The sequence below is a fragment of the Lagenorhynchus albirostris genome, chromosome 5 (genome assembly GCF_949774975.1).
Source record: "Lagenorhynchus albirostris chromosome 5, mLagAlb1.1, whole genome shotgun sequence".
NCBI lineage: Eukaryota > Metazoa > Chordata > Mammalia > Artiodactyla > Delphinidae > Lagenorhynchus > Lagenorhynchus albirostris.
Genome location: NC_083099.1, coordinates 24,075,493 through 24,089,891, shown reverse-complemented (window position 1 = coordinate 24,089,891; position 14,399 = coordinate 24,075,493). Strand labels below are relative to the sequence as shown.

General features: G+C 36.2%; 1 protein-coding gene across 1 annotated transcript in view; it reads right to left on the bottom strand.

The window, feature by feature from the left end:
• The window catches only part of ATR (ATR serine/threonine kinase), a 103,985-nt gene that overhangs the window by 73,199 nt on the left and 16,387 nt on the right, over positions 1-14,399 (bottom strand). Inside the window, exons 7-16 of the mRNA XM_060149694.1 lie at positions 13,607-13,800; positions 12,751-12,903; positions 11,819-12,011; positions 11,324-11,586; positions 9,599-9,789; positions 9,351-9,451; positions 8,527-8,698; positions 7,731-7,901; positions 5,954-6,148; positions 4,196-4,381 (exon numbers count right to left, since the gene is read on the bottom strand). Of these exons, the coding sequence (XP_060005677.1) occupies positions 4,196-4,381; positions 5,954-6,148; positions 7,731-7,901; positions 8,527-8,698; positions 9,351-9,451; positions 9,599-9,789; positions 11,324-11,586; positions 11,819-12,011; positions 12,751-12,903; positions 13,607-13,800 (1,819 nt within the window). The remainder of the gene's footprint in view (positions 1-4,195; positions 4,382-5,953; positions 6,149-7,730; positions 7,902-8,526; positions 8,699-9,350; positions 9,452-9,598; positions 9,790-11,323; positions 11,587-11,818; positions 12,012-12,750; positions 12,904-13,606; positions 13,801-14,399) is intronic.

Here is a 14,399-nt window from a genome sequence, read left to right as displayed (position 1 = left end):
GTTAATTCTTTCTTGAAAAAGGGTCCTAGAGGAGTGGGTATGGGCTTTAACTCAGCCAAACCTGGGTTTGAATCCCAGTTTTGACACTTCCTAGTATTTGATACGGGATAAGTTACTTAGCTCCTCTGGGTCTGTAAGATGGGACAATGAAAGCACCAACTGCATAGAGTTTGTTGTTAAGAGATTAAATAAGATATCGCGTGTTAAGTCCTTAGAATATAGTAAAGTGTTAAATAAACTTAAGTTAGTATTATTAAAAACTGGGAATGTGAGTACTCTGCAAAGAAGAATTTTCCCCTCTTTAAAAATCTTTATGTATAGGCAAGAAAAGGGACCAAAAAAAAAAGGGGGGGTGCTGGGGAGAAGTAGCAATTAGAATATTTTCCAACTCCAGGAGAAAGTTGCATTGTTTGGCATTGAGGCACCTAATTTAAGTATCTCTAGGTTACACACACTGCCAGGCTGGGGTCGGGGGGCAGTAAGAAGGGTGTGCACTACCTCACAGTAGAGAGGAAATTAGGTGTCCAACACGTTCTCCAGGTTAGATGTTGGGATAAACTTTTTTTCTCTTCCAAAGCACAGAGAATCATCAGTTTTACCAAAGCCTAAAATTACATTTAATTTACGAACTTCTGATTTGGATTAAGACTCAGCTTAGGTTTAATAAGCCATAATTCACTAATCGCATGGTTCCAGCCCATTCTTAAATGAAAAGCAGATATAGATGATACTCACATAGTCTGTGTCAACATTCTAATTTTAAAGCTCTTATATTTAGACAAAAAGTTCGTTCATCTGCCACTCATCAAATATTTATTATGTATGCCTAGAATACTGTGCCAGGTGTACGAGATAAGCTCTCCCTACTTGCTTACATGGGACACTGATATGAGAAGAAGACATTAAACAAGTACGTACATAAGGTTGTGATAAGTGCTATAAAGAAATAAATGTGATCACATGAGAGAGAACTGGGATGAGGTGATCAGGAACTTAGATAGGGTGATCAGGAAACTCTGAGATCTAAAGAATGAAAAAGATCCAGGATAATATTCCAAGTAAAGAAACTACGTATTGCAAAGGCTGTAAAGCAGGAAAAAAACTTGACATGTTTAAGAAACACAAACAAAACAATGCTGAAATACAGGGAGAAAGGAAGATAAAAGTTGCACAATATGGGGCCTCCCTGGTGGCGCAGTGGTTGAGAGTCCGCCTGCCGATGCAAGGGACGCGGGTTCGTGCCTGGGTCCAGGAAGATCCCACATGCCGCGGAGCGGCTGGGCCCGTGAGCCATGGCCGCTGAGCCCGCGCATCCAGAGCCTGTGCTCCGCAATGGGAGAGGCCACAACAGTGAGAGGCCTGCGTACCGCAAAAAAAAAAAAAAAGTTCCACAATATGATGGTGGAAAGATATACAGAGCACGTACAGCCTTATAAGAGCAATGAAAACAATAGAAGGAATTTAGGCAGGAGATAATGTGAGTATAAGTTGTAAGAAGAGTACTTCAAATGCTGTGTAAATAACTGATTAAAGATGCAGGAAAGGAAGAGCAATAGGAGAGAACTGTTTGGAGGTTTTTACAGTATTCCTAGAGAAAGATGACAGTCACTTGTATAAGGGTGGTGGCGGCAGAGATGGAAAGATATATTTTGGGGCTAGACTTGGAAGGCCTTGTTGATATTCAATTTTAAAGGATATAAGAAATGAAGGGCTCATGAATACCTTCCAGGTTTTGAAGCAACTGAGCTTCTAGGTAGACACTGGTACCATCTCCTGAGAAGGGAAGACTGTGAGAGAAACAGGTTAAAGGGAAAATAAAGATTTTTTAACGGACATGTAATGTTCGGAATTGAGATGTTTAAAAGACGGACATATAGAGATTACAAAGAGAAAGCTGGACAGTCTCTATCTGTCATCTTCCCTCATCCTCAGATCCATTCTCTGCTCTTTTCTGCCTTGCTATGTGCCTAGGAGGCTAACCAGATTTCATCACTCAAGATATCTTTCCCTCTGTCTTCCCACTAAATTCAGTCAACAGGAGGCACCAACAAGGGAACAAAGGGCAGGAGGAGAGCATGTGGTATTTATGCTTCCTGTTCTCTCTGCATTGTGAGGTGGCCCTGGCAGTGGTTATATACAATGAGAGCCCTTCCCCCGCACCATGATTCTAGCTCTCAACCAGGCTCTGGTAATGCCATTTCTTCCTGCCCAGGACTAAGGGGAGCATATGTTTTCTGCCGTTTCTAGTCCCTGGGCTCCTTAACATTCCATGCTGGTTCTCTTAACCTTGCCCATATCAATGAAAATAGTCCCTTCATTAAATTCTTTTCAGTGAAACATTTTTGTGTATTCCATCAGTTTCCTGCCAGGACCTAACTTGCATAAGCCCAAAAGTCCAAAGCTCAAGAGAGGCCTGGACTAGAATTTCCACTATGAAATCATCAAAACGTAAATCGTATTACAGGACCAGATGAATTCAGATTCTTTCTCATTTAAAGAGAGAATATTTATAGAGAAAAAGACCCAATTACACAGTACTGAATCAATCTAACATTTAGAGGATAAAGTAGATAAAGTAAAGATTAAGAATGAGTGGACAGGGCTTCTCTGGTGGCGCAGTGATTGAGAGTCCGCCTGCCGGTGCAGGGGACACAGGTTCATGCCCCGGTCCGGGAGGATCCCACATGCCGCGGAGCGGCTGGGCCCGCTGAGCCTGTGCATCCGGAGCCTGTGCTCTGCAACGGGAGAGGCCACAACAGTGAGAGGCCCGTGTACCGTTAAAAAAAAAAAAAAAAAAAATGAGTGGACAAAAAAAAGAAAAAAAAAGAATGAGTGGACAATCAACAGATGAATGGATAAAGATGTGGTACATATATACAATGGAATCCTACTCAGCCATAAAAAAGAATGAAATAATACCATTTGTAGCAACATGGATGAACCAAGGGATTATCATACTATGTGAATACTATGTGAAATAAGTCAGAAAGAGAAAGACAAATACCATATGCTATCACTTACATGTGGAATCTAAAATACGACACAAATGAACTTTATCGACCAAACAGAAACAGACTGACAGACATAGAGAACAGACCTGTGGTTGCCAAGGGGGAGGGGGTGGGGGAGGGATAGATTGAGAGTTTGGGATTAGCAGATATAAACTATTATATATAGAATGGATAAACAACAAGGTCCTACTGTATAGCACAGGGAACTATATTCAGTATTCTGTAATAAACCATAATGGAAAGGACTATGAAAAAGAATATATGTATGTTAACTGAATCACTTTGCTATACAGCAGAAATTAACACATTGTAAATCAACTATACTTCAATAAAATAAATTTTAAAAAAAAGAATGAGTAGACAGTGAAGCAAAAAGAAAATCAAGAAAATGCAGTGTCACAGATGCCACATAAGAAAGGATGGTCAGTTGTACTGAATGCTACTGGAAGCCGAATAAGATAGGAAAAGAGAAGTGACCATTAGATGTGATAGCAGGAAGACTGCTTTTGACCTTAAGATGAGAATTTCAGTAGAATATTTAGAACAGAGTCAGGCTAGAATAAGCTAAAGAATGAATGGGAAATGAGAAAGCAGAGATAGAAACCTCTCAAGATATTTTGCTGATAGTCAAAATATCAGCAAAATATCAGCAAAATTTGAGTCTCTTGAAAGAATGAAAGCAATCAAAAGAAAAAATAGTAAGCCTCAGGATTTATGTTTTTTCAGGTGAAGAAATAAAATAGTAAGATGATTTCAGATACGAATTTAAGACAAGGAAAGAAAAAGGAATAACATATTTTCTAACTTATCTTAAATCTAACAATGGATTTAAATATAGTTAGAAGTGATAAAGTTAGCATGTCATGCCACGGAAGGGGTAGCGTGGGGAGCTACAAACGCACTCTAATCTACAGTGAAAAAGTGGTGAAGAAAAATGAACATTTTTACCCAATGAAAAAATAAAATCTAAGATCATATGAAAATGCATATTTTTCAATGCTAATATGTATGCTGTGACCATGTAATTTAAATCATCAGCCTTTTCAAAATAAAAATCCCAATTGAAAATTTAAATAAATCTCTAACATTTGGAAAATATATAAAACACCTGTTTCTCCAATTTCATAATTAAGCCACAAAAAGGAGAAAAACCAAGCAAAAAACCCATACAACATATTCCTTACCATTAGTTCGGGTGACGTGATATCTCTTGGGCCCTGATATGGATCATCACTAGATGCAAATGAGGCAAGTATTGACAAACCATTGAAAACCTGTTGATAGTGTTCTCCAATACGTAGCAATAATTCATTATGCAGTCCTTGGAAATCTTGTCTCAACAGGCTCCCGAGTTCAATTTCTGTTTCATTCTAACCCAAAGACACATTTCAGAAATTTAAGAAACAAGTTTTTTTTTCTCCATACTAGTATCTTGGAAATAAGTATACTGATTTTAATACACTATTAGTTAATCAGGAGCTCTAGATCAGGTGACAAGAATTACTAATGATATAAAAAAGTCATTGGAAAAGGATTCTGACCTTGATTTCTCCTGGTAGGTCTGCCATGGGCTACAGGTAATGAAAATAAGTGATCAGACTTTATTTTGAAATAAAATTTTAAAAACGGAGTCTAGTTTTCTATAAAGGTTCAAAATGTCATTCACTCATTATTCATGGAAATGTAACCCTGACAGGAAAATCAGTGGCTCAGAGCACAGTCTTTCTGGTCAGACTGCTGATATCTAAATTCCAGCTTTATCATTTATTAGTTGTGCTGTGACTTAGACAAGTAACCTAATCTGACCTTTCTCTGCCTTAGTTTTCTCATCTATCAAATGGAAAAATAGTACTTTTATCTCACTGGGTAACTGTGAGGAGTTATCCAAGTGAAATGATCCATAAAAATTGTTTAGCCAAATTTCTGGCATGTAGTAAGAAGCACTGAAATGTTATTATCATTCCACCTTTACAATAAAGATTTTCTTTCTCAAAATGAATAAATACACTCAATATTCAAAAAGTCTCATGTGGAAAGAGATCCATAGCTGGCATATCATGAAATATGTGAAATAAGTTAACATCAGAGAAAAAGAGTAGAGTTACATATGCATATCTGATAGGTTCTCTTGTCCCCATACAGCCTCTTATTGCTCAGATACTGTTGCTACTATAACACCAAAAAAAGAAACACAAGCTATAATTTTAAATTTGAAAACTAGCAAGAAACTGGGCCAAACTGTAATCAGAGCACTAAGTAACTAAACTCAGGGCTGACACTGTACTACAGTTGAAGGATACTGCCTCTTCCAATAGATGTAATCACTTGCATATCATTAGTCATTTTACAGCTCCAATCAATTAATAAATTCTAAAATGAAATTAGCTGGGACTTCCCTGGTGGTCCAGTGGGAAGGACTCCATGCTCTCAATGCAGGGGTCCCAGGTTTGATCCCTGGTCGGGGAACTAGATCCGACATGCATGCCACAACTAAGAGTCCGTGTGCTGTAAATAAGAAGCCCACATGCCACAACTAAGAAGTCTGCATGCTGCAACTAGGAAGTCTGCATGCCACAGTGAAGATCCCGCATGCCCCAACTAAGACCCGGCACAGCCAAAATAAAAATAAATAAATAAATAAAATTAAAAAAAAAATATGAAATTAGCTGAGAATCTGATCCATGAATGGATGACTACCTATCATATACCATTATGGTAAAACAATCAAAGAATATAACAAAAGAATAATTCTATTTAATACTCTCCTTGGCCCAGGGCAAAGCTTATTTACGTACCATTTGAACTTATATTACCCTAGGATAGACTATAAATTACAGATAGACTATAAACTACTCACTCTATTTCCTATAAGAATGTCACAACAGCTTTCCTATAATGCTAATTTAAACAAAAGAGTAAAATATAAACAAATATTCAATTACCTTTAGATAATGAAGGGCACGTTCTAATTCATCCTTGGAACAGGAACAGACCAAATGGGAAAAAATATACTTGAAATTATTTATTAAAATCTCTCTACGATTGACATTTAATTGTTTTCCTAAAGTTCGAATGAGAGCAGAAGCTGCAGGGCTTGCTTTGGCAGCAAGGTCAGGTAGCAGAACTTGTAACGTTCTCTGAAAAAGAAACACTACAATTACTAAAAAGTACATTTGTCCAGGTGATAAAATATTCATATAAGCTATGTTCAAAAATAATTTAAAATGCCACACAAATTTGGAGTCCACATACAACATATCTGAATTCAGATATACCATTTATTCATTCAACACATATTTAACGAGCATCTATTACGATTCAGGCACTTCAGATACAGCAGTGAAAAAATAGACAAGGTCCCTGATGGCACAGAGTTTACACTGCAGAAGGGGAGAGACAGACAATAAATAAGCTAATGTACAAGTAGCAAAGAAAATAATTTCTCATGAGTATGTGTTAAAATGTACTCATGCTCTTAAGGCAGTGGTTCCAAGCCTGGTTTACTATTTGAGCTAACTATAGTATCTAGACAATAAGCAAGAGTAGCCATAAATACAATATTTTAAATTTTTTAAATTAAAAAGTTGATGCTGCAATATTAAAGAAAACCTTTTTAACACACCCACCATTCCAACATGGCAAGAAATCTACTTTGATTTTGGTTTCCTTTAAGATCTCGTTCATAAAATAATACACAAAATCCCAAACATAAAATGGTTGATCTTTCATTTATTATGTATCTAATGAACAACTACTACATGTCAGCCACTATCCTAGGCACTGAAGATGTGACAGCAAATAACACTCAGGCCCTGCCCTCAGAGACACTTAAACCTTATTTCTGTTATGCCTTTCAACTTAATATTAATCCTGTAAGACTGTTATGACATTATAAGGTAGTTTCTCTAAACTATTTATAATTATTATGTTAAGGTACATAATATTCTAGGACCTAAATATTAGACACCTAGTTTCTTCTCTGGGTTTTGTCTATTTGCTACTTGGAAAATGTTGCAATAAACATCTGTGCTTTGGGGCTCCCAGATGGAACTACTGAGGGAAAAAGTAAGAATATCTTTGTGGTCCTTAGTGTATAGTATCATATTTCCTTCTAGGATTTGTCCAATTTAACTTTGTTAAAATATGATAATACTGTAGAGAAAAATTCTGCATGGATCACTATTATAATATTAACTAAGAAAAATAAACTTTGCCTTCAGGAAAACATAAGAAGATAATCTACACCATCCATCTTTCAAACCTCAGCCCCACTAATGACTTTTCAAAGGCTTCCCAAACTACTCCATACTACAAACTCTATCATCTGAATTCACAGGTCATCTACAGCACTAGTTTGTACTATATTACTCCAACTCCTTAGGGGTAGGTAAGATCATATTAGACTTTCCATTACCAACGGAACCAATCATAGCACTAAAGACATAAGGGCTCAGTAAACTGAACTAATTAGCATTAATTAAATAGTATGAACCTTTCAAGATAACTAACTCTATAGAGCAATGACTCAAATCAACACGTATTTCACTTTTATAACATAAGTAATATTATCATATCAAAGTCAAAGGAAAACATGCAAATTTGAAAATCTATGGTCTACATTGTACTTGCCAGATTTTCTTTAAAAAAAATCTAGAATGGAATAAACACAAAATATTAAATTGAAAACCTCAATTAAGTCAACTATACTTTGCAACTTACAGTAAGGAAACGATTAAGATCAGGAAAGTCAAAAACATTGGCAATTTCAGACAAGGTATTTAAAGCCATTTCTCTCTGGTGAGCCACATCTTGTTTCCGCATCTCAGCATTCTGGCATGGAGTACTAGGAAGCACTGTCATCTGACTGGAGTGGAGGGATTCTACCAAAAACTAAAGCAAAATGATTTATTAGTTTTCACACAAGGAAGAACATTTAACTAATATGTTTTAAGTTAACATAAAGGACAGTATTGGACAGTGTTCTAAACATATTACCTAAATTAGTTCATTTAATTTTTGTAACAACCTTAATGAGGTAGATTGTGCATATACTCCCTTTTACAGATGAAGTAACCAGGCTTAGTTAAGAAACTTGAATATCTTGCTAAGGATTACACCACTAACACAGTGCAAAGCCTGTATTTTAACATATCCTTACTTTTCAGCCTTGAATCAACCTTTTTTTTTTTAAAACAAAGTGCCTTATCCATAATATCAAGGCATAAAAAAGTTTATTATCACTAAAAGAAAGGCTAATACAGAAAGGCTTCTCTTAACAGATTAACAATAGAGAATAATAATTATTATAAGATTTTTCCCCTCTCCCATTTATAAACAATATCTTCAGACCAAGATACGAAAATATAAAATTGATGAGATTTAGATTCTTTTAAATAAACCATTTTTAAAAATACCTCTTTTTTAAAGCAAGAAAAGTAAAACATATATGTGTTCTTTTTTTAACTTTTGCAAAGTAATTCTATTTCCTATAGTCAAGGCCAATGCTGACTCTCACCTGACAGATGGGTTTCTTATACTGGCTGAAAAAGTTTTGCAGTTTAACACTTTTAGCTGCAACCAGAGCTCTAATTTCTGTGTATGCTGCTCCAGAGACAGATGCTGACTTGGATAATAAACAATGCAATAAGTGCAAGAGTGCAAAAGGTACCAAATCCCCTTTTGCTGCCCTAAAATTATTAAAAAAAAAAAAGTTACCATCAATGTTTTGAAAATAAATGGAAATCCACAAATAAATGCATACTGATATCACACTTCTTCCTATAACATTACATCTCTCCTAACACCATTTCTCTTTTTTTTAATACTTGAAAATCTTTTATTAGTCATCTCTTAAGCTTCTCTGCAACAAAAATGTACACAAATTAGAATTTTAACTGTTTTATGTTCTTGATTCTTTTTTTTTTAACATCTTTATTGGGGTATAATTGCTTTACAGTGGTGTGTTAGTTTCTGCTATATAACAAAGTGAATCAGTTATACATATACATATGTTCCCATATCTCTTCCCTCTTGCATCTCCCTCCCTCCCACCCTCCTTATCCCACCCCTCCAGGCGGTCACAAAGCACTGAGCTGATATCCCTGTGCTATGCAGCTGCTTCCCACTAGCTATCTACCTTACGTTTGTTAGTGTATATATGTCCATGCCTCTCTCTCGCTTTGTCACAGCTCACCCTTCCCCCTCCCCATATCCTCAAGTCCGTTCTCCAGTAGGTCTGTGTCTTTATTCCTGTTCCTATCACCATTTCTAACAGCAGGCAAACAATAAAGGAAAATGGCCAAAATAAATTAGGAAGTATACAAAAGCTGCCAAACATACCTTCCAATATCCCCTGTTGTAAGAATCAAGGTATCCTTCAACTCATTATTTCTTGAGATCTGAGCATGTGTATATGCTTCCTTCATTCTTAAGACAAAAAGCTAGACCAATAAAATTAACTAGTTAAATTTTTAAAGTCAGGTTTATGAAAACACAAAAAAATAAAATTTAAATAAAATAAAATTTTAATAAAATAAAATAAAAATAAAGTAAAATAAAATTTTAAATTTACAATAAAAATCATCAACCTCTTTTATAAATCCATCTTCAGCATCCAAGGATTCCAATATATGCTTGATATTTCCACTAAAAGCCACTCTAACATCCTTGTCTGGATCTTCCATTAAATTTAATAAAGTTCCAAGAACCATTTTTACATCTGTTTCATTTTCTCTAAAATCAAGGTGCTTACAAAGATGATACAGATTATCTATGAAAGCTAAAGGGCAAAAGCATAAAATACTTAATTTAACACAGTAAACAGAAAAGTTTTACTATAAAAATACTGTCAATAAATAATATACTACAAAGAATGCTAAGTTGTCTAATAAAGTCAATATTTAGTGTTTAAATTTGTAAAGCACACAGAATTGTGGAGGATTAAAACGAATAAATACTGAATACTTATAAAACTGAATACTTATAAATTTAAATTTACTTTTACTTAATAAAAGTTACACATAATTTAAATCTAAAATAAATTCTAGAATTTTTTAAAGTTTTAAAATGACTAGTCACTTAGATTTTGTAGATCATTATATTACTGGGATAGATTTAAAAGCACATTTCACTAATCTAAAGAACTGTGAATTAAGGGCAAGCTTAGCCTTACTGTTAATCTTACTTTGTTTTTACAGATTTATTTGTTATTTATTTATTTTATTTATTTTTGGCTGCGTCAGGTCTTAGTTGCGGCATGTGGGATCTTTCACTGCAGTGCTCGGGCTGTTCGCTGTGGTGCACAGGCTTCTCTCTAGTTGTGGCATACGGGTTTTCTCTCTCTAGTTGTTGCGCGCAGGCTCCAGGAAGCACAAGCTCAGTAGCTGTGGCGCAGGGGCTTAGTTGCCCCGCGGGTGTGGGATCTTAGTTCCCGGACCAGGGATTGAACCTGCGTGCCCTACACTGTAATGCGGGTTTTCTACCACTGGATCACCAGGGCAGTCCCTGTTAATCTTATATTACATTACATTACATTACTAGATTTAGGGAGTCCTAGAAATCACCTGTCATACATTGTTTTGAAAACTTGAGGGCAAGTTGTAATTTATTACACAAACAAAGCAATCTTCCAAGTATGTGTATACATCTCATGCTCCCAACAAATCCATACACCATTACCATCGGAAAGCAGCAAAGATACAATCCATACTCCTCAGCTGGGCAAAGTATCTAACTATTTGAAGTTTTAAGGTCCAAAGTAGTGGCAGGGGACACATTAACAAGGTCCCTGGGATCACTGAAGAGGATATAGAATACTGAAACTCACAATATTGAAACAAACATCAGGTATGCCCCATTATACTGTCAAATCACAAAAGCATTTAGAAAATCTAAAAATTACTTCCATTGTTAGTTCTGTGATACAGTCTAATACCAGACATCCCTTTTATGAATGATCATTACATAAGCATTGACTCTATCAAGCAAGTCTAATTTTTTAAGGCTTTAGCCTAATTCCACCACTGATTTTAAAAACAGAGCTTAAATAGGTTTTTTTTTTTTTTTTTTTTTTTTTGTGGTATGCGGGCCTCTCACTGTTGTGGCCTCTCCCGTTGTGGAGCACAGGCTCCAGACGCGCAAGCTCAACGGCCATGGCTCACGGGCCCAGCCGCTCCGCGGCATGTGGGATCTTCCCGGACCGAGGCACAAACCTGTGTCCCCTGCATCGGCAGGCAGACTCTCAACCACTGCACCACTAGGGAAGCCCTTAAATAGGTTGTAAAATATTAAATAAATCATAACAAACCACTCACCAAGTTTCACAGGACTAGGTAATTTTTTTTTCAGTAGGAAAAGGAATGGCTTGCAAACAGACACTTTTAGTCGAGAAGATGAACATTCATGTTGAGAAGTGACTTTTAGGCTCTTACATAAGAGGTCAGTACGTCTATGTTCGGAGAAAGGCTCTGATAAAGAACTTGTCAAATAAAACATGCCATGAAGTGTACAGACAAGCTGACCAAGTATAGATGCAAATTCTTTCTTGACAATGTCAGAATCATCTTTGACTTTATCTCTATGGGGAAAAAAACAAAAAGTACTAAACCTTCTTGCTTAATTTTGTGGTCTAAATAGTCTTGTTTAATTTGAGGCAAAAGTACTGGTAAAACAAAAGGTAGAAGGAAAAAATTTTTAATTCTAAAACTAAAAGCAATGTTTGTTCTATATACCCAGCAATAAACATAAATTTGCATATATGATATCTGTCCAATCAAGTTGTATATTCAAATTAAAATATTAATACATACATAAGAATCTTGGGAACTCTGTTATAAGAATTCTGCTGCTGTAATAAGATAAAAAATCCATTAATACAACTTGTCCGGATTACTTCATGGGAGCTCTGCAGGGCCCAGTTGTAAACTGCGGTTCTCCACTCAAGGTATATTCTTCTTGGAAAAAGAGTTAGAAGAAATATGCATCGTGACTGTGCCTGTGGTGCTGAAAAAATTAAGTCTATTAAATCAAGATTTCTAAGTGTTAATTTTATACACACACACACACACACACACACACACACATATTTATTCTCTGTTGTAAAGTCAAATAACATTTAAAATACATATAGTATTTAATTAAAAGCTCCTTTTCCAAAAATAAAGCACGTGCACTGAAAAAGGTCTATGCCCAATCTTACTAGATAATCATGGAAATCCAAATTGAAACACCCATCAGATAGCAAAAAACATGTTTGTTTAGGTAGTTATGTCTCTGACATTCTTTCTTTCTTTTTTTTTTTTAGCCGCACTGCGTGGCTTGTGGGATTTTAGCTACCTGACCAGGGATCGAACCTGGGCCTTCTGCAGTGAGAGCACAGAGTCCTAACCACTGGACGGCAAGGAATTCCCTCTTTTTTTTTTTTAAGATAACAAAATTTTAAAATTTGACAATGCCAAGTGCTGGTGAGGATATGAAACAACAGGAACTCACATATTCTGCTAACAGAAATATAAACTGGAATGACATCTTTGGAGAACAATGTTGGCAGAATAGAGTTGAGGATGTACAAATCCTACAATTTACTCCTTTCTATACATCTAACTCCTTCTTTTTAAATTATTAAAAAATGTACCTTCTCTTCTAATTATTGAAAAAATAGAAATGATAAGTGTTAGAAGTCCTATATAGAGATAAATGAAAAGAAAACAAATCACACATAAAGAATTTTGTGACCACTTACAGTAGCTATCTGAAATCCTCTGGCTTACTGTTAGAAGGCTGGTGGCAAATGTGGTCAACTTTAAAGAGCCATCATCAGAATGGGAACAAATCCACGGAAGTGAGAGCATTCCACATAAGTCTTCCAGGATATGATCTTCAAATGAAGTTTTTACTACAGAAATACACAATAGGTGATTAATTATACCTTTTCTTTAATCATATTTACCTGTGTCTTCTTTCAATAAAAAAAGACATTCTAAACATCTTTTACAAGTGGAATTACAGCAAACATTCAATAAACAGGGGTTCTTAACACAGAGATGATGTTCTGAGGTCTGTGAATTCAAAGGAATTAAATGTGACTTTATAAAAATATGTATTTACGGGGGCTTCCCTGGTGGCGCAGTGGTTGGGAGTCCGCCTGCCGATGCAGGGGACACGGGTTCGTGCCCTGGTCCAGGAGGATCCCACGTGCCGCGGAGCGGCTGGGCCCGTGAGCCATGGCTGCTGAGCCTGCGCGTCCGGAGCCTGTGCTCCACAATGGGAGAGGCCACAACAGTGAGAGGCCCGCGTACCGCAAAAAAAAAAAAAAAATGCATTTATATGTTTTTTAGGAGAAGAAGCATAGCATTCTTCAGATTCTCAAATCAAAAATTTTAAAGTTATAGTTTCTATTGACTGAAAAAGAATAAATCAAAATGTTAGACAAATAAATTCAGAACTTACAAATTACTCAGCTTAATAGAACTAAAGTCAAGAAAAAACTTTTGGGTAGTCCCAACAATTGCATATTTAAGCCTTAGGCAAAAGAGAAAACCTATTCTATACTGATTACCTTTTAAGGTTATTTTGATCTATTGGGTTTTTGTACTCACCTTGAATATACATCAAAGCATCATATATTTTTACCACTTTGTCAATAATTGCCTCCAGGTCAGGTTTCTGAACAGATTCTAACAAAGTCCTGCAGCTCTTAAGCACTTTTGTGTAAAAATCCAAAGACATCCAAGTTATCACTACTGAAGGTTTCTTCTCACATTTCTGTTGACAGTCCTTGAAATCACAGTAGCTGCAGTTAAAACATTTTTTAAGACATAGAATTAAAATGAATTTTGTTATAGTCAAAACTAGTACCGTAGTAAGCCAAAAGAAACTTTGAGTATGGGACTTCCCTGGTGGTGCAGTGGTTAAGAATCCACCTACCAATGCAGGGGATACGGGTTCAAGCCCTGGTCCGGGAAGATCCCACATGGTGCAGAGCAACTAAGCCCGTGCGCCACAACTACTGAGCCTGCACTCTAGAGCTCTCAAGCCACAACTATTGAGCCCACATGCCACAACTACTGAAGGCCACGCACCTAGAGCCTGTGCTCCGCAACAAGAGAAGCCACTGCAATGAGAAGCCTGCGCACAGCAAGGAAGAGTAGCCCCGGCTCGCTGCAACTAGAGAAAGCCTGTGCGCAGCAGAAGACCCAACGCAGCCAAAAATAAATAAACTAATTAAAAAAAATTGTGAGTATGAAACTAACCTATAACTTTAAACTAATTCAAAGTAAATGCGCATATCAATGAATGTATCATTATTATTTTAAGTTTAATCCCTTTATGCCTAAATCACTCAGGATTTGGTAAAGCTAATCTATGATACCTAAATGTGACACCACCAGG